Source organism: Pseudonaja textilis, chromosome 3 (assembly GCF_049901715.1).
Source record: "Pseudonaja textilis isolate UNSWEBS1 chromosome 3, rPseTex1.2, whole genome shotgun sequence".
NCBI classification, from domain to species: Eukaryota; Metazoa; Chordata; class Lepidosauria; order Squamata; family Elapidae; genus Pseudonaja; species Pseudonaja textilis.
This window is the reverse complement of record NC_141992.1, coordinates 60,298,185-60,317,002: the sequence shown is the minus strand read 5'-3', so window position 1 is coordinate 60,317,002 and position 18,818 is coordinate 60,298,185. Positions and strand designations below refer to the sequence as shown.

At 49.9% G+C, this 18,818-nt stretch overlaps 1 protein-coding gene across 1 annotated transcript; it reads left to right on the top strand.

Moving 5' to 3' along the window:
* Nucleotides 1–12,039: 12,039 nt before the first annotated feature.
* On the top strand, nucleotides 12,040–18,450 carry DMRTA2 (DMRT like family A2). Its single transcript, XM_026707319.2, has 2 exons — nucleotides 12,040–14,670; nucleotides 16,182–18,450. Exons 1-2 carry the CDS (start codon nucleotides 14,184–14,186, stop codon nucleotides 17,267–17,269), a joined length of 1,575 nt encoding a protein of 524 aa, XP_026563104.1. The 5' UTR covers nucleotides 12,040–14,183; the 3' UTR covers nucleotides 17,270–18,450.
* Nucleotides 18,451–18,818: the final 368 nt, after the last annotated feature.

Below are 18,818 nucleotides of genomic sequence, written 5' to 3'. Positions count from 1 at the left end.
GCACAATGAACTCATCATAGTTAGACTGTAGAATTCATAGTCCCAGGACATGGACAGGATAATTTGCTCCTTCAAAACTTAAAAAGTGGTTTCTTGGAAACATTCTGCACGTATCCTGCCCATTCATTTCTTTCCTTCCAAGTAAATACTAAAATTAACTTTAAGGGACTGTACACCTCCTAATGCCCCATATTCTTACATCTCATCTCCCAAAAATGTTTATTGTCATCTTCCTTTCAGCTCTTTGGCCGTTTGTGGCACCCTTGGTGCTTGGAGGCAACATTGTGGGACTCTTGTAGAATAGGATGCAGTTAGTCACAAATCCCATCTCTGGGCAAATGGAAATCCTTGCCTTGCTCATTTATTTATTTATTTATTTAACCAAAAATGTTTAAAGCTGGCAAATGATCAGCTGCCATGACCTTCCTTGGAAACATTGCCAACTATCCAGAATATTAGATGGACCAATGTTAAAATAACCCCCAGAATCACCTTGGTGACTTCGCAAATTAAAGGCAAACGTTTGTGGGCCATGTGTTGGGAGCCATGCTACTTCACTCTAGGGTATATCGGCATAACAGCTGTTTAGGATCCTATTCATATCTCCCTGCCCACCTCTGCAACTTAGAAATTGAAGGCACAGGAATCTTTCTTCAATGTAAAATATCCCCCATCTTTCTTCTCCCTATGTAAGGTTTTGCCCGGTTCTTGATTTGGTGCTTCAGATTTTTCTCAGTATGTTAAAGGAGCAGAGGAAATACATTATCCTGGGCTCTTTCAGGTGGATATCAAGGGGGGGGCGGGCGAGGGGGATGACTCTTAATGCTTGGCTTTGACTACTTTAGTTGCATCTAAGGGGTTAGTGCAGTTTAAAAAAGAAGAAGAAAGTTTAAAAAAAAGGTGGAAGAGAGTGGTAATGGAGCCCACAGCCAGTTCCCAGCCTTGGCTGTAATACTTTGTACCCAAACTGTTGCTTCTGTTCCACCTTCAAGCGTGGATAGAGCTTTGTACTTTTCCCAAACACACACATACACTTTATTCTCTTTTCTCTGGGCTCCTTTTCTCCTCCTCCTCCCCCTCTCCACCCTATTCATATTACCTCAAAGTGCATTTAGGCATCAATAAGGTGCGAAGGGAAAATTGTCTGTCACGTTAATCCAGGCCTGAGGGGCTGGGAAATATAAAAGAGAGAGAGAGAGAGAGAGAGAAAAGGAACTTTAAGAGCCTAAAAATCCATACAATAGCTGTGGGAATGCTGGTCAGGCCCTTTCCTCCCCACTGCCTCCGTGGTGATCCCTCAATTAGCACGCAGGGCCTGATTCTATAGGGAGCCTTGTCTTTCAAGGTGAGCCTGTTTGTTTGGGGAAGGGGAGCCTCTTGTGAGATTGGCGAAGTTTCCCTCCAGAGCAGGCCAAGGGAGTTCAGACTGCAAGGCAGAATTGGCGGAGATGAGCTCTCTCAATTTCAGGAGGGTGGTTGTAAAGACCAGAAGGGCCTCAAGAAAGCCCACAGCACTTCCTTCCTTCCTTCCTTTCCTCCTTCCTTCCCTCCTTCCCTCCCCCTTCCTTCCTTCCCTCCCTCTTCCTTCCTTCCCTTCCTCCTTCTCTCCTTCTTTCCTTCCTTCCCTCCTTCTCTCCTTTCCTCCTTCCTCCCTCCCCTCCCTCCCTTCCCTGCTTCCTTCTCTCCTTCTTTCCTTCCTTCCCTCCCTCTCTCCTTTCCTCCTTCCTTCTCTCCCTCTCTCCTTTCCTCCTTCCTCCCTCCCCTCCCTCCCTTCCCTGCTTCCTTGTCAATTTCAGGGTCCCTGGAAGGATGTTACCCCTACCTGTTGTCTCTCAAGGACCTTCCCCACAGGCTTCCAAGTTTCCACTGCTAGAGCTGACTTTGCCTTTGGATGACTGCACTCCAGAGAGGAAAGTGGGTTGATTAATTGGGGTAGGACCCCCTTAATTTAAGCAGAGCTGTGTTGTGTAGAGGGCTCTGCTTAATGGCTGGAAGCAATCTGTGCCTATTTCTTGTATTCGGAGGTGTGGATTGTGGCGTCTCATAACACAATGGGTTACAATGCTTCTGAAGTAATTTTTCGAAAAGACTTTTACATTGCACACACTTTAGACCCTTCTGTGGTAGCAGAACACCAAGAACTTGGTTTGAATTAGTTAAAAGCTGGAGAGAAAAAACGAAAGACACAAATTGAAACCAAAGATCAGAAAATCGTCTTTTAAAGCCCCACCCAAGTTCCGTGTCAGGACACCTGTCACTTGTGCCCCCTTTCCTCTCCTCTCCCCTCAAGGGTTTAAGAGCCAGTCCGAAATGGGCGGCTTGCTTCAGATTTTTCTGAACGCGTGTTTTATGGAAGGAGCCGTGGTTTTGCTCGCAATCGTTTGGTTTTGGCCCTTCTGAAGGAGGCCTGGACGAAGAAGTTCAGCGGTGCCTTAGCGGGAGACCCCTTCACGACAAAGGAGTGGATAGGAAGGAGCGGCGGTTGGATGGATAGGAACGTTTGCGGGCCGCCCACCCCCCACCCCCGGGGACCCCGATTTAATGGGACGCTTAGCAAAATGTCCCCTCTTGCCATTTCAAGGATCTCGCCTGGACCCGCCTTTACACACCGCGGAGGATTGTCCCCGCGGGGCCGTCTCCAGCTCAGAGCAGGGCAGATGGAGGGTCCCCTCGTGGCCTTCCTCCTGCTCTTAAGAGGCCCGGTCTTTGCACCTTTCCGGGGAAGCGGCGGTTGGAAGAAAGCCCTCACCTCCCCACAGTCTGAGGGCTGGAGCCTCCAAAGGGGCGTCGGGTGTGGTGTGGTGTGGTGTGGTGTGGTGTGGTGTGGTGTGGTGTGTGTGTGTGTGTGTGTGTGTGTGTGTGTGTGTGAAGAGCAACCGCAGCCTCGCCAGCGCTCGGGGAGCCTCGTCAGGTGGGCTGGGGCGGGCGGGGGGGGGGCTTCTCTGCTGCCCGGGCTAAGCTCTGGAGGAGCAGCGCGGAGAGGCGGGGGCCGGCGGGGTAGGCAGCGGTGCAAAGACAGAGAGAGAGAGAAAACCGCGGTTGCGTTAAAACTGTTCCTTAGTCACTTTTAATTAGCCCCCTCGATTTAATTAGCAAAGTTGAAACATGCAATTAAAATTAGCTCAGTTTAGCGGGTCTTCAAGGGAAACCGGGGAAGGAAGCGCGGCGGGAGCCGTCAGGCGGGCGAAAGGTGGGAAACTCGCTCCGAGAAGAGAAGGAGGCAAAGAGCCTCGGAGGGGCAGCCCCGGCCGATACAGGCTCCCTTTCGACAAGAGGGGGACAGGCTGGGCTCGGCCCGAGGAAAAGGCGGCCCTTCTCGGCTCCGACTGGCAGAGCCGAGCCGAGCCGACCCGCTTCCCAGAGGCGTCGGAAAGCAACCCTCGGCGCCTCAGCCATTCCCGTCGCCCTTCCCTCTCCCGGGACCGAGCATTTCAGGGCCCGTCTGTGGAGTCGCGAAGGCGGGATTGGGTGGGTGACGGGAATTGTAGTCCAACCACTCCGGAAGCAGAGCCCGCTTGCCTGGTTTTTCCTTCGCGGCCACCAACCCAAATTCCGAGCCCGGCCTGGCTACAGGCCGCGCTATGAGCCCAACCTCCCTTGCTTGGGAAGGGCTGCCGGTGCTCCCCAACTTTTGCTATCCGGGCCAGGTGCGAGCCGAGGCCCTGAGAAGCTGCTGCACCAACCCGGGCCTTGACGCGAGCCTGGCTCTTGGAGATTTCCAAGCGGGAGAGACTGGGCGGGTGGTGTTTTTTTTTTTTTTTGGGGAAGGGGCAGAGTCAGAGAAATGTGATCGGAAGTAACAAGAGTGGAGATTTTGGATAACGAGAGATAGCCGTGAGCCACCCACGGAGTTCTGGTGGCGTTTGCCCCCAAGTTTTCTCGATCCCTTTACGAGAAGACTTCTCTGTTTTCAGATTCAAGCCCTTACAGACGGCACATTCTGAAAAAACCGTACATTTATCGAAGAGGGGCTGGCAACAATTTCAGAGAGCGTGGGAGGAGGAGGTGAAAGGAGAGGAGGGAGGGAGGAAAAGGAAGAGGGAGGAAGGAGGAAGGAAGGAAGGAAGCGAAAGGAGGAAGGAGGAGGGAAGAAGGAAGGAAGGAAAGAAGGGAAAGGAGGGAAGAAGGAAGGAAGGAAAGAAGGGAAAGGAGGAGGGAAGAAGGAAGGAAGGAAGGAAGGAAGGAAGGAAGGGAGGAAGGAAGGAAGGGAGGGAAAGGAGGGAGGGAGGGAGGAAGGGAAAGGAGGAAGGAGGAAAGAAGGAAGGAAAGAAGGGAAAGGAGGAGGGAGGAAGGAAGGAAAAGGGAAAGGAGGAGGGAAGAAGGAAGGAAGGAAGGGAAAGGAGGGAAGAAGGAAGGAAGGAAAGGGGGGAAAGGAGGAAGGAAGAAGGAAGGAAGGAAAAGGGAAAGGAGGAGGGAAGAAGGAAGGAAGGGAAAGGAGGAGGGAAGAAAGAAGGAAGGAAAGGGGGAAAGGAGGAAGGAAGAAGGAAGGAAAGGAGGAAGGGGGAAGAAGGAAGGAAGGCAGGGAAAGGAGGAAGGAGGGAAGAAGGGAGGAAGGAAGGAAGGAGGGGAGGGCTGGTTCGCACTGAGTGTTGGTTTGTGATGTAGAAGAACACAATGTGCTGGGAGGCAGAAGCCGTGCTGCCTGGGCCCACGGAACCCACACACCTCGCGAGGCTTCCCTCTGTAGGGCATAGGCCAAAAGTAAACCGTGGGCACCTTGGAGAAATTATCTATGCCAATGACCCAAAAGCAAAACAAAACAACAAAATAAAGCTTTCCTTTTTTCAAAATCTTTAAATCCAACTGAATAACAGCTACTGAAATTTAAAAAAAAAACAACCACTGTAAGATCACACATTACGCTTAAGGACAGGACACGCAAAGCGGAGTCCTTTGAAATGAAGTCCACCGGAGGCTTTCTGTAGTGGAATTCATTTTAGGGGGCAGAGATTAATTATTCTGGAATTGGGCTGAGACAAGATTCGGCTTCATTCAGCGACCATACAAGGGTCGAAGGCGTACTGCCCCGTCTGTTTTAACTCTCACCTCTTCTTCGATTGCTCCCCCTCCCCCAAAAAAGTTTGGAAAAGGAAAACACCGAATACCTGCACAGTGAAATGTGGTTTTTCTCCCCTCCTCCCTTTCCCCGAACCACGAGTGCCAATAAATGTTGTGTGAGACTCTGAGGCGCAAATCCCAGTATCCAAAAAGCTTTCCAGGAAAACAAGCAAGCAAACACACAAACGATATTGAGGCTGTGGTAACAACTGCATATTTTTTCTTCTTCTAACCCAATCCTTATTTTTGAAATTGTTGAGCCACTGTCCTTTTTATAGATCGATGCTCTGTGATAAAGTGTCTTTGTAGCCATTGACGACGTGGGACGAGACAAGAATTATCGAAATCTTGTCCCCAAATGCCGAGACTTTTTTATTTTACTTTTAGTTCTGTTTTTAAAGTACTAAAATTCTTTTTTTTTTAAAAAAAGAAAGGATTCAGAAAAACGCGAGGCAGGTTCATAAGATAATTAACAGGGGGGAGTGGAGTGGGAGTAAGCATATACATTTGCAGTCAGGGAACCGCCTGGATCAAATATAAAAACGCGAAGGATTTCCCCCGTGCCCCTTCCAAATTTTTCTTTTTGGCACAACAGATTAATGACTGGGGAAACGACGGGTCCAAGTGGCGATGCCTGGCCGGCGAAGAAGGTCTCCGAGGCAGACAATGAGCCCCAGTTCAAAAGCCCACTTCTGGGAGAAAACGCGGAAGGCTTTGATCGCCAGCCTCGCGTCTGCCGGGAAGCCTTCAAGCGTCTCCGGCTGGACCTTCCTCGATAGGGACGCGGCCGGTGGCTGGGAAACTTTGCGGCTGGAAGGTCAAGTCCACGGAGGCCACCAAATTTGGGAAGGCCGGTAGGTGAATCTTTGGGCAGAACCGCAGATCAGGCCCTTTGCCGATTTGCTGGATTTTAACCGAGCAGCTACCCAGCAAACCTGGTGGCTCGGGAGAAAAGTAGGCGGAGAGTCCTCCGTTCCTGAATCCGATCTTCTCCCCCCCACCCCACCCCACCCCTTCGTGGTCTCCAAGTGCGCCCTGACCGAAACCACCTGTGGGCCTCATCTCCACCCCCACCTGCATAAATGGTACATAGAAGAAATGGTTCGGTTCGATCCCAAAGGCTATTGCCAAGAGGGGCCTTTTGGATGGGCGAAGAGGAACTACCACGTTTGGTCCAATATATGTTGGAGGGCGGCTGAACGCTCTCAATGAAGAGCTCCCGGCTCCGCAAGGCTCTGAAGCCGCTAATTCACAGGCAAATTCTAAGTAAACCAGTTTCTAGTCCTCATTGAGATCAGTCGATATCGCATCGGTGGCATTTGCGCAAAGCCAGCCCTAGTGTTCAGATGATGAGGCTAACGGCAATAATGATAATAATAATTGAAGTTTAAGGAGGTTGTGTTGATTGGAGACGTTTTTAATATAGAGAAAACACACACAAATCTTCAGTCTCCACCCCATCTGCATAAGTAGATTATTTCCAAATTAAACTGAGTTGCAACCACTCCCAGGTTTGGGAAGGAACAGGGAGTTTCCCCAAAGTTGGTAGTACCGGGACCTTTTCTGTCTTTTTAAAAATGACCATTCTTAATCATATTTTTTTAATGTTTCCAGTTTCGCCTGCGTGTCAGATCACCTCAACTTTTAAGTCCTAAGCCTGGATGAAGACGGGAGGGAGCGCCTACTTGATTTTATTTAGGCGGAGAAAGCATGCTAAGGGAGGCGGGCGGGTTGGGTAATTTTCATTCTTGTAATATTGGTTTGGGGATAATTACTTTTAATGTCAAAAAGATTTAGTTTAATATCATCTCTATTAGGCTGCTGGGCGGATAATTAAAAGTGAAGCTGATAGCAGGAGGGAAAACAGATGGGATTTGCTTACTTTGATTCAGTAGGTAAATAATGAAAAAGTCAGTGGCAAAATCCCCACGAACAATTGAAACCTTAAAGATCGCTAACATTATTGGAAGCCCTGGCGAAGTAGCTCCTTCAAGGGGGACCGGATGAATATATGCCAAGCGAGAACTATATTTCTTCCACGTCTTCTCTTTCTCCTCCCCTGCCTCCTGCCTTGGGGATGAACTACCCTCGCTTTTAGACAGTAGAAATAATCTTTTAATTAAGATTTTGCCCATGCAAATAGGAATGTGATTCCACCTGGAAACTTTTGGCGAAAATAAGGGGCATTTTAGAATTATCTGAATCAATATCTATGTGTCGGAGAGGAGGCTTTCAAAAATGTGTTCCGATAAATCCTAGTTACGTGTACCTTTTAAAGGAGAGAAATATTTACCTGACATTTGTGATAAAATAATAATAACAACAATAGCTATATCCCAGTGATGAATACAGCTCTTAGTCACCTGTGCTTAAAGTCCAGCGGGCTAGACTTTCTTCAAAGTAAAATTGTTTCCAACTGCATGGAATATCCGAGAGTACGGAAAAAAATTACACAAGAAGTGCACAAATGTGTCCGTTGAATAGTCATAATTAATTACCTGTATTGTTTAAAAGAAAGAAACCACACATTCACAAAGCTCTTGCCTGCTTGGCGATTATAACAACATCTGGGGGCAGTGAGTAGAAAATATAAAGCTAATCATAAAAATCTTGCTGATAATTTTTGTGCTGATTATGAATAGGAATTATACTTAACAGCATGGATTCGGTTCATGTTCTGCTATTGGGAAGAGAGAAAAGTCATTAAAAAACCCCTGGGACTTGGGCTGGGTGGGTGATGGAGATTTCTCTGCTTTTGTGTGTGTGTGTGTGTGTGTGTGCTTTTTTTTTTTTCTGGTTAATTTTTCCGGCTCCTTCAATCCGTCCTCTGCAGGATTGCCTGTATTTCTGGGAAGCTGTAGAGTGAAGGGTTGGGGTTGGGGTTGGGATTAGAGTTGAATGCTTTTGTTTTCCTCTGCGGACTTGGCTCCCTCCATTGGAGAAAGAGGTACCCATTTTCCGCCAGGGTTGCCTCGTCATTGTCCACACGTCCTCCCTGTGCACAGGTTGAAATATCTCCCCGATTCTTCTGGCTCGAAGGCAGCGGGGGAGCCCAGCTTGGAGCATCGGGGCAGGGAAGGGGTGGGGGGTGGGGGAAGAAAGGGCGAAGGTGTCGTCTCTATCCTGCCCCGCCCCCGCAGGTCCAACTTGGTTACTGTTGCTCTTGGCTGGATCTCCTTGCTGCAGGACGGGGACACACACACACACACACACACACGAACGAGCTCGGTCTGAAGGTGAGCTCTCGGTTGGGTAGCCTTGACGGAGTCACCTCCCGACGTAGGGCACAGGTTATGCGTCCTAAACCTGTCGCGGGGCGCTCCAGATGATATTTGGCCTGGCTGGCTCTGTAATTCTTAAGGCACTCAGTAGGGGGAAGTTCAGTCCGAAATAAAAGCTAGAGTCTCACATACTTAACTCGGTTATTGAATTAGCCAGAATCCCATTTGATGGGTTCGCACGACCCATCGAACTGTACATTAACCACATGGCTTTCATTCGTACAACCTCTTTAAGTCCCTTGTACAGAAAGGGGAGGGGGAAAGCAAAGCAACCAGCCAAGACTGAAACCTGGCGTAGTGCGATTCCTTGCAAACGCAGCCTCTAAATTAGCAACGGGCCTGGTCAAAGGCGGGTTGTTTGAACACATATAGAGGGGTCTGTTTTTGTCTTTAAGATTCCCATGTTTTCAACAGTCGCGGATCCCAGACTGTATGAACCAGCCTGGACCGATTCTGAAAATAACTGCAGACGAATTTGGAAGGTCGCCTGAAGCTCCTTTGCTGTGAAAGTCCTGCAAAAGACGCAGGAAACGGCGCCGAACCCAACAGGGCTCCAGTTCCAGGAAGACTTTCCAGGGAGCAACCGTGCACCCGAGAAACACCCCTACACACTCACACACACACTATTTGGCACCATAAAGAGCCGGTCCCAAGAAGTTTGCGGGCAAAGGATCCAGGTTTCTACTTGCAAAGGACACACGGTTACTCTGAAGCTGGGTACTCCGTGGAATCTGGGCTGTTTCGGGAGGTTTGGAGGGAGGGGGGGGGGGTGCAGGATCTCAGGGGCGCCACTTAGGGAAGGACCCGAGTACCCGAAGCATTTGCAAGAGTAGAGGGAGACGCGCGTTTCATTGGACAAAATCAAAGCAACCCAAACAAACCTTCCCGGAAGGGAAAAATGCCTGTCAAGAAAGGAAAACGAAGCCTCCAAAAGGGACCCCGGGCCCGCTCCTCGAGCCTCCCGAAAGACCTGCCTTTAATATCCAGACAGGGAATTCCCCTTTGGGGGGGGACCGAGGGCGGCTGCGGGGGCGGTGGGGATGGGATGGGATGGGGTGGGGTGAGGAGTCTATTTGCTGCGCGGGAAAGCAGCGAGCGCGAAGCCACCCCGAAAGGTCTCTTGCAGGGACGGGAATCGCTGGCTCCTTTGGGAACCCTTGGCGGGTCTCTCCGCGAGCCTGTTGCCTCGAGGGGACCGAAGGAGGAGCTGCCGGCTGTTTTCTTTCTGGCGAAGAGTCCGATGAAGAAGCGAAGCGGCGACCTTTGAGGCTCCCTTCAAGACCGTTTCAAAAGAAAAAAGAAAAAAAAAAGGACGCAGCAGCAGCGGCAGCAGCGGCAAACGCTTGGTTAGCTGGTGTCTCGGCGGCGCTGCGGGAAAGGGCTCAAGCCCGAGAAACGGAATGGGGTGGATGGGGGGTAGGTGGGAGTTAAGGAGGAGTGGAGAAGGAGGTTCCCTCCTTGGTGTTCATCGATTATTATTTTTTTGTTTTGTTTTTAAAGAAACGAAAAAGCAGGTCCAGTCGAGTCAGGCCTCTCACGCGGGAAAGAGGCAGTTTCACCTAGATATATTTGGGTGGGGTGGAATATATGTCTCTCTCTCTCCCAGTCTGCTCCGAATTCCAAAATGTTACGAAGCGAATCTTGATTTTAATTAATCCATTTAATTCATTAGCCTTAATGAATGGGGAAGACTCTTTTTCTTAGTTAATTCCACAGGAGAGATGTCCAGCACGGCCCAACCACTGTTGTGATGATATAAAGCCCCAGAGAGCACATTTAAAACAAAAATTCTACTAAAAATTCTACTAAAATTCGCTCCTGATTTTAAATTACTCACACTTTGGGCTATGAAGATCGATCCTTCCTTCCTTCCTTCCTTCCTTCCTTCCTTCCTTCCTTCCTTCCTTCCTTCCATTCCCTCCTTCCTTCCCTCCCTCCCAAAGCAAGGGTACATAGAAAAACATGCTTACCAGATTATTCAGCACCTGGACACTGATTAGAAAGAGATAACATCCCTTACATTTGTATTAATCTAAGACTTAAACAGCCAATTAATTCTTAACGTGAGCTGTCTATTCGGATAGCAAAATTCATGCTGTGTATATGAGACTTGCAAATGGTTAATTATAGTAGTAGTGACTTATCTTGTCATCGAACTAGATAATTATAGGATTTCGGATTTAAAAGGCTGAAATTTGTGCTGGCCTCATTTTTTTTTAAAACTGAGAAAGGCATAAAATAAGGTGTTCAAATAAATGTGAATATATACTTTCACACCCCTTTATGAAATGATTTAGAGTTAAATCCGGAAGTTTCTTGCAACCAAACAAGACAAGATTAGGCCCAGATATTTCTGCAAAGAATCTGGTGATTGGCACCATTCTTCCTATTGGTGGAAGCTTTGCTATTGGTCAGGTGAAGATAAGTCTTTCTGATATCCCACGAACTGTACTTAATTGCATCTTATCAATTCATGTTTCAAAATGACACTGTTCATTGTGAATATTTCTTTTTGTGGGATAGGAAACAATCAGCATTTTAATCCATGCCGTTTTAGATCTATTTTTATTCCATGCAGGTTTTTGGATCTTATTTTTGTTTCAGGTATCACCAATAGAGAAAAATGCAGTCATCTCTCTCTCTCTCTCTCTCTCTCTCTCTCTCTCTCTCTCTCTCTCTCTCTCTCTCTCTCAACAGAACTATTATGAGCTTTTCCTTCTCAAAAGTCCTTCGTGTTTAAAATAAAACCAAATCACACTTCCTGCCTCTAAACTTCAGTGGAAAGCAGAAGAACGATTCACCTGGAAACCAGAATCCGAGCAAGATGCTCAGCCCATTTCAGAGATTTGCTGATTTGTGTTTATAGGAGATCCTTCTTACACTTTCTCAATGGTTTTGGGAGGAGAAGGAAACCAACTGATCACTAGATGAAGATAAAGTACTATTGAGATTTGCCATTGGATTAGTTAATCCCCAGGTTGCTGTTTCTGTTTGTAAAAATTCTCTGCCACCATTGGCCAGAGTATAGTTTTCCTGACTAACAGCCTCTTCTGCAAAGAGCGGGACTCCTATGTTGGCCAGCTTCATTCTGGCTCCTTGGTGACAATTAAAAAACAAGGGAGGGGGATTTTGGAATAATGTGACACCCCCCCCCCAACCTGAGAAAGGAAGCCAAGCGGGAGCTGGACTCGCATTATTCCGGCCAAATAAATTCCTCTAAAGGAGGCAAAAAGAGAGACATGCCTCCTCAGTAGGCCAACTGCGGAGAAACCTACCTCGCCAATGAAAGGCTCCCCCGCCCTTGCCCCGGGGCTCCAGGCAAGTTCTTGGCCACATCCACCGTGCTATGCTTCCCTCCGCTGTGGAAAGGGGTGTCCAACTCTAGTGCTTCCACCCTTCTGGGAAGGGACTTTTAATCATGAGTTAAGACAGTAATTTAACTAAATCTCGGCGACCTCTAACGAAAATTGGAGGAGGAGGAGATTTTGGTCTCTTGAACACACGTGTAAGAATAAAGTAACCCTTGCAAAGAAAAGAAAACCTCCTATGCCAGGAGCTTTTCTCTGGAAAAATAGGCTGTTACTTTTCCTACTCCGGGGATGGTTAATATGTAAAACATTTCCGAAGTATGCCAAGGAGAGATTGCTTTGCCAACCTTACCATTTTGGGGGAAATACATGTAAAACATACGTACGAGTTTTGTTCACCATTTCCCCCCCCCTCGGGGACAGGAAAGGCATTTTATTCGCCGGCGTAGAAAGGGGGAAAAAAACCTCCTGCACTAACACACTTAATTACTAACGTTTCGAAACTGTCTTCTCCCGGGGAGAAACCGACAAAGCTGCCCAGCCCATTTTTTCGGGCGAAATTAACTTGGAAATGGGTTGCCTTATTTGCTCCAGATGGCCTGGCCACTGATCTGGGTGATTTCTTCAAAACAAGTAAGTCCCAAGGAGTGTGACGTCAGGCACTGCATGTCAGGCAAAATGATAGTCCACAACAAAAACAATATATTGTTCAAAAAGCGAATGAATCCAGTGGTAGCGAGCATAATTGCTCACGGATCGATTCCCTGTTTTAATTGTCCTACAAGAAAGTCCTAAACAATCTTGATTGACTTTTCGTTAAACAATTAATAATTGAATCTGAGAGGGAAAAAAAGAGAATGAAATATGTAATAAGTAATGCGGTCAGTGAGCCTCCCCTTTTCTTTCCCAAATATAAAATGTAATACAGTACCTCACCGGTATTCCCTTTGAGGGCAGCCGCTGAACCTGAAGATGTAGAAGGCATAAGAGAAAAGGGAACATTAGTCTGTGCTCTTAAACGAAACCATCAGGACGGCCATCCTATTAGTGGCAACTTTTCTATCTGATCTTGACAAGTGACACCCCAGGAAAACGTGAGGTTCAAAGAGCACAATCAATCGGTAGAGGAACTACTGTTTTCAATGGATTTTATAAATGCCCGGACAACGTAACAGAAAATTTGGGATAGAGAAAGAAAGAGAAGAAGAAGAAAAAGGGGGAGAAATGAAAACTATTTGCTGTGGTTCCCCCTCCCCCGAATCTTCCCCTCCCCCGTTGGACCCTTCTTGGCACCCCCTCCCCTTAAAACAGTTTGTTTGAAAGAAGGTTCGGGTGGACACTGTAGACATCCGAGTGGCCAATCAGAAAAGCTTTTTCCCCTCTCAGCCAATGGCAGGCGCCACATTGTTGTCAAATGTTGTCTAATGGATACGTAAGGCGCAACAATAGAGCAAGCGCTCGCGGGCGGTTCGGCGAAGATTTCTATCTCTTGGCAACTCTCGCTCTCTTTAGCGGCGCGCATGCAAAGTTGGGGCTGAGGAAAGGGGGGTCCGGACTGGGTTCGGCTGCCTCTTGAAGGCGGCTTTGGTTGGCGGAGCTGTAGCTGGAGGAAGAGAGAGGCAGAGTAGGCTGAGACAGGAGCGTGGGCGCGAATCAGGAAGTTGGAAATTGTTGCACTCTGAAGTCTGAAACCTGGCGGGGGTCAGAGGAATCCTCCGTCTTCTGCCACGGTTAGCTTGGCTGGCGTGCGATTGTGACAAGCTGCAATCTTGGACAGGCACTGGGACTGCTGCGTCTCCAGGGGCTTGTGCGCGCTTCTGTCAGGACAGTGTTTTGTAACATTGGCAGGCGAGGGAGCGCAGCTGTTCTCCTTTCCTCGGATCGTGGCAGGGGCGGTTGCCGTCGGGTTTCGTTGTAAGTTCTTGCCAGAGAAGAAATCAGCCGGGAGTGAGCCGGGGCGATTCTGCTTCCCTGCGTAGTTGAGAAGAGATGAAATGGCTGGGGAGCCATCTCGATGGTTTCGGGGCTTGGGGGCTTTGATTCGGGGGGATCAAGGAAGCCCCGACTTCCGCTAACCTAGGATCCACGTTCCTTCTGTGGGGGATTGAGCCAGAGCAACCAAAAAGGTCGGGGGAGGGGAATGTTGTTTGTTTGCTTCCTCGAAGAGTAAATGCCGTTTACTTCCCCGAAGTTAGGTAACGCAGATGCGCTGTAGAGTAAGGCGCGGGGCGGGGGAGTGATTGGGGAGGAAGGACTGAGGCGCACCAGACTTTTTGGAGGAAAAACAGGTCTCGATTTTTGTAATTTTACCGCCTTCAAAGTGGCTTGGAGGGATTCAGGCTGTTTAGACAAGCTGAGGAACCCGTTAGGCTCTCGCGGAGCGGCGGGTTGTTCCAGGAAGGCCCTGGCGTTTCCCTCGTCCCCTTGAACCCGCGGAAGTCTTGTTTGAGGTACGGTATTAAAGGAGCATCGGTGGGGAGAGGGCCCTGCGCCTCTGCGTCTTCCCTGGAAGCCACGGCACCCCTACTTCGTCAAGATGGAACTGAGGTCTGAGATGACCAACGTACCCCCGGCGCCCTCTGCGGTGCCCCCTAGTTCAGTGGCGGCGGCAGCGGCGGCGGCAGCAGCGGCTAGCCTGCCGGTGAGCGTAGCCGGGAGCCTTCTGCGAGGCCCACCGTTACTTCTGCGAGCTGCCGAGAAGTATCCGCGCACCCCCAAGTGCGCTCGCTGCCGCAACCACGGCGTGGTGTCGGCGCTCAAGGGCCACAAGCGCTACTGCCGCTGGAAGGACTGCCTGTGCGCCAAGTGCACGCTGATCGCCGAGCGGCAACGCGTCATGGCCGCCCAGGTGGCGCTGCGGCGGCAGCAGGCTCAGGAGGAGAACGAGGCCCGCGAGCTGCAGTTGCTCTATGGCACGGCCGAGGGGCTGGCCCTGGCCGCGGCCAACGGCATCATCCCGCCGCGGCCCGCCTACGAAGTCTTCGGCTCCGTGTGCAGCGCCGATGGAGGCTCGGGGGCTTCAGGTGAGGAGCTAGCGCGCACCCCAACCCTGAGGCGATGGCAACGAGCTGAAAGGCGCTCGTTTCCCCGTCGCCCCTTAAATATGACAGGCGACAGGGAGTCCTGTGCAAGTTCTGGAAAAGCCAGCTTGGGTTCCCGGGGGCGCCTTTAAAGCCCTTCGGCGGCCCCTGGAGTTCTACCCCAACTTTAGAATGGGACTGGTCGCCGAGGAGGAAAGGGCCCCGGGCTGAGCTTCCCAATCTTTCTTTAGGCAGCCTTGCGCACTCTTAAAAAACGAGCCCTTCTGCCCGGATGTTTCTGTCCACCTTCCCATATTCCACCTTTTGCTTCTTCTCAGTCCGCCTGGACTTTTTCTCTCTGTCCCACGCTCAGTTCCTTTCCCTTCCACGTAACCATCAATAGCTCGCCCTTTAACACGATTTGTGGACCTCAAATCTCAACATTTGCGGCAGTTCAGGATTTCTTCACGATCTGCAAGATCGCTGACGGAGTTATTTTAAAAAAGAATCCTATCCGTTGCCTTTAACAATGAACCATCGGCCAGGCATTTCTAGACTATAGTCCCACTCGTGTTTGCTATATCAAACGCATTAAGGATTCACACCGTTGCTTTTTCGTAGCAATTTCTTCTCTTTCTTGCTCCCTTCCTCTCCCCTCCCCCATCCATAATGTCTCCCACACCCATTTGGGGCCCACTTAGTGTCCATGTAATTGTTTGACGCCATAGGCTTTACTTCCAGGTAAGTTACTATTGCTTCACAGTAAACTGCCCCTTGAAACTATAGAGGCCTGTCACAGCTTGGCATCAGCCTCGAATTGAGACCACCCCAACCTGGCTGCCTTCCAGGTTTTCTTCAGCGATGCTATTAGAAGTTATGATGGGAGTTGTGTTCCCATGCATCTAAGGGGACCAGGTCGGGGAACGTTTTCTTTGCAGTTTTTTGTGGGGTGGGGTGGGGGCTCCTTGGCCGTCCCAAGCCAGAGAGGCGAGAGACGAGAGAGAAGACAGCGCCTCCTAGCGACCTTAGCAATTTAGCCTTGCCAGGAAACGCCCTAGCGAGGTTTGATTTCGTATTCTAAAGCAGCTCCTTAGGAAGGTCGCCAAGGTGAGGCGACGGTCCCTCGGCAGGTGCCATCTGGGGAGGGGAAGAAGGAGAAGATGGCAAGATATGGCGTGGAGGGCAGATTGGGAGGGCAACTTGAAGCCACCAGAGACAGAAGAAAGGGGGTGGACAGAAGAGTGATGAAATCAGGCTAGGGTAGAGGAGTGCAAGATCCATTGGGTGGGTTCCCTGTGGGACAGAAAGACGAGAGGTCGCTGAATTAAATTCCTTGGTTGCTCTAAACTGCCGAAAAGAGCTCAGGTAAGTCCATTCGCTTTCCCATTTCTGTCCAAGGTAAAGTACTTAATGGGCCCCCATCCGGCACTTGAGGGCGTTGGGCGGGGGGGAAGGCGGGGAACACAGGCAGGGAGAGCCTCGTCCACCTCGCTCTTTCTGTCTCTCGTTGCCAGAAATCAAGATGCAGAAATTTGACTTGTTCCCCAAGACGCTTCTCACCAACCGCTCCGTGACCCCTCAACAGAACAAGCCTTTATCGCCGGATGGGACGGACGGCGCGCCAGGCACTTCATCCCCGGAGCCTCCCCGTCACGGCTGTGGCTCCGGCTCGGAGAACGGCGACGGCGAGTCCTCCGTCAGCTCGCCAGTCTCCAAAGGCGCCAAAGAGGGCAGCGGGGGCGGCGGAGCCGAGGAGGAGAGCACAGGCTCCGTCAGTCCACTGGGCTCCGACTCGGGTTGCTCTGAGGCAGAACGGGACGAAGCAGGCGCTCCCTCGCCTGGTCTGGCCGTTGCTGCCGCGGCCGCCGTGGCGGGGAGCAGCCGGCAGCAGCGGACGCCGTTGGACATCCTGACGCGCGTGTTTCCCGCGCACAAACGCAGCGTGCTGGAGCTGGTCTTGGCCGGCTGCGGTGGGGACGTGGTGCAGGCTATTGAGCAGATCCTCAACAACCACCATCACCACCACCACCGGGGAGCAGGCGGCAGTTCAGGCCAAGCACTTTCGGCCGCCTCTGGACTCAGCTCGGTCGGGTCGGACAAGGCGGGCGACGAAACCTGGGTGCGGGCTGCTGGAGACGCGCCGGGGACCTTGGCTGGCCTGCAGCCTTCGTCGGCTGGCGGCACCTCGCATCACCGCCCTCTTTTGGCCGGCGCCATGACCCCGGCCATCGGCGCGCTGGGCAGCCGCTCCGCCTTCTCGCCTCTGCAGCCCAACGCGACCCATTTCGGGGCGGCGGCTGAGGCCGGCGCCTACCCCTTAGGCACGCACTTGAGCTTGAGCCCGCTGCGCCTGGCTTACTCAGCCGCAGCGGCGCACAGTCGCGGCCTGGCCTTCATGACCCCTTACTCCACGGCGGGGCTAATGCCCACGCTGGGCTTCCGGCCGCCTATGGAGTACGCCTTCAGCGACCTCATGCGGGACAGATCAGCCGCGGCGGCGGCGGCCGCGGCAGCTGCCGCCGCCGCCAGCGTGCACAAGGAGCAGGCGTACCCAAACGGCCTTTACGGGCCTTTGGTGAATAGCGCCCCAGACAAACAGTAGGCCTCAAAGCCGGGGACTGGATTTTCTATGTACATATATATGCATAGAGAGATAGAAATATATACGATATAAACCTGTGCCCAAACGTACATCCGAGAGGTGCGGAAAGGCAGCCGGGGCAGCGAATTCTCGGAAGGCGGCGGGGGAGCGACCTGGCCTAAACCGAGGGCTCGATTCCCCGCCGGTATCGCAGCGGGGTCTTAAACGCCGCTTACCCTCAGATATAGAAACGCGCCAGTTAGAAGTAAGTTTCCTGGAAAGGGAAGCAGCGGAATAGTCTTAAGTTGGAGCCGAGGTGGTGTTGGTGTTAGGGGAGCTACAGCACTTTTCGCGGAGCAAGCGAGGAGGAGGAGAAGGTGCAGTCTTGTCGGCAGCCGAGCGAAGGGGACCTATTGCCAGTGATTTAAGGCGAGGCAGAATTTTGCAAAAATGTTATAGCCCGAGATGTGTAACGTGTCTATGGGCAGCACTGTTGCCGAATTCTTCTGTCGGTTTCTGTGAGTAACAATGGGAAATCACCTTGTCCCTCACCCGGTCTTGGTTTCGCCTGACTTTTAGGTGATCCGGGTTTCATTTCACTTTTATTTGTTGCAAACACAAGTGGTCAAATGCGTGGAACTTGGCGAACCTCTAAGTGTGTTGATTAAACAAAACGAGTAAAAATGTCTTTTTACTGTTAAAGTTGTCCCTCATTATTATATTTTGCATATAGCTGTAAACATGGATATTCCCCTCGGGTCGCATCCATACTTCTATCTGTATACCCGCCAGTGTATAGCAAAATGTTTTTAAAAATGGGAATTTAAATTATTAATGTAATTTGTAGGCGAAGTTATTAATGGTAAATGAAACGGTTAGTCAGTTTTCATTTTGGAAACACGTCATAGAGATTAAACATACTGTAAAAAAAAATTAACTCTTTGTTCTGTCTATTCCCAGGGGAAATATAATATGTAAATAAGGTTAAAAAGTAAATATATTTGTAATTGTCCTTTCCTTTGGACTCAATCCAAAGGCTATTGTTGACCCAGATTTAATGAATGATCCGAACAAAAATGCTGTCTGGTTTCAGCTTAACAAAATTCCTGCCATTTCAAACAGGGTTTTTTGAGTTTGTTTTTCCCTTCTGTTTTCATTTCATAGAAAACTAGAAATAAATATTATTTTGTATTAAAACCTGCCACAGTAATAACTTCTGCTGTTTCGTTTATTTGCAGTATTTTAGCTTCTAAGGGCAATTCCAATTTGCATCAAATGAAGAATTGATTTCAGATGATTTTTCGGTAATCCTGGCAGCTTCAATTAAACCGGTGGGTCTAAAATAGGCGATTCTGTCAGTAATAGGTAACCAATTCTGCAGTTCAAATACAATAAATATAAATATTATAGTTACAATGTTCTTACTGCAAGAGTTTTGGAAATCTCTTTCAAAGATAGAACAATTTTTCTCTTAAAGAGTGATGCTTCTAGTAGTGAATCTAAGGACTGATATTCTGCAGATGTGAACTGGTCTCCTTACCTGAGATGTTTATATTCAGTAGGATTTATT

What these genes read in the sequence shown, in the direction of transcription:
- DMRTA2 (XM_026707319.2), top strand. Translation starts at nt 14,184, where the DNA reads ATGGAACTGAGGTCTGAGATGACCAACGTACCCCCGGCGCCCTCTGCG. An exon ending in TGGAGGCTCGGGGGCTTCAG is followed by an intron (nt 14,671 to 16,181) that starts GTGAGGAGCTAG and finishes TCTCGTTGCCAG; the next exon opens with AAATCAAGATGCAGAAATTT.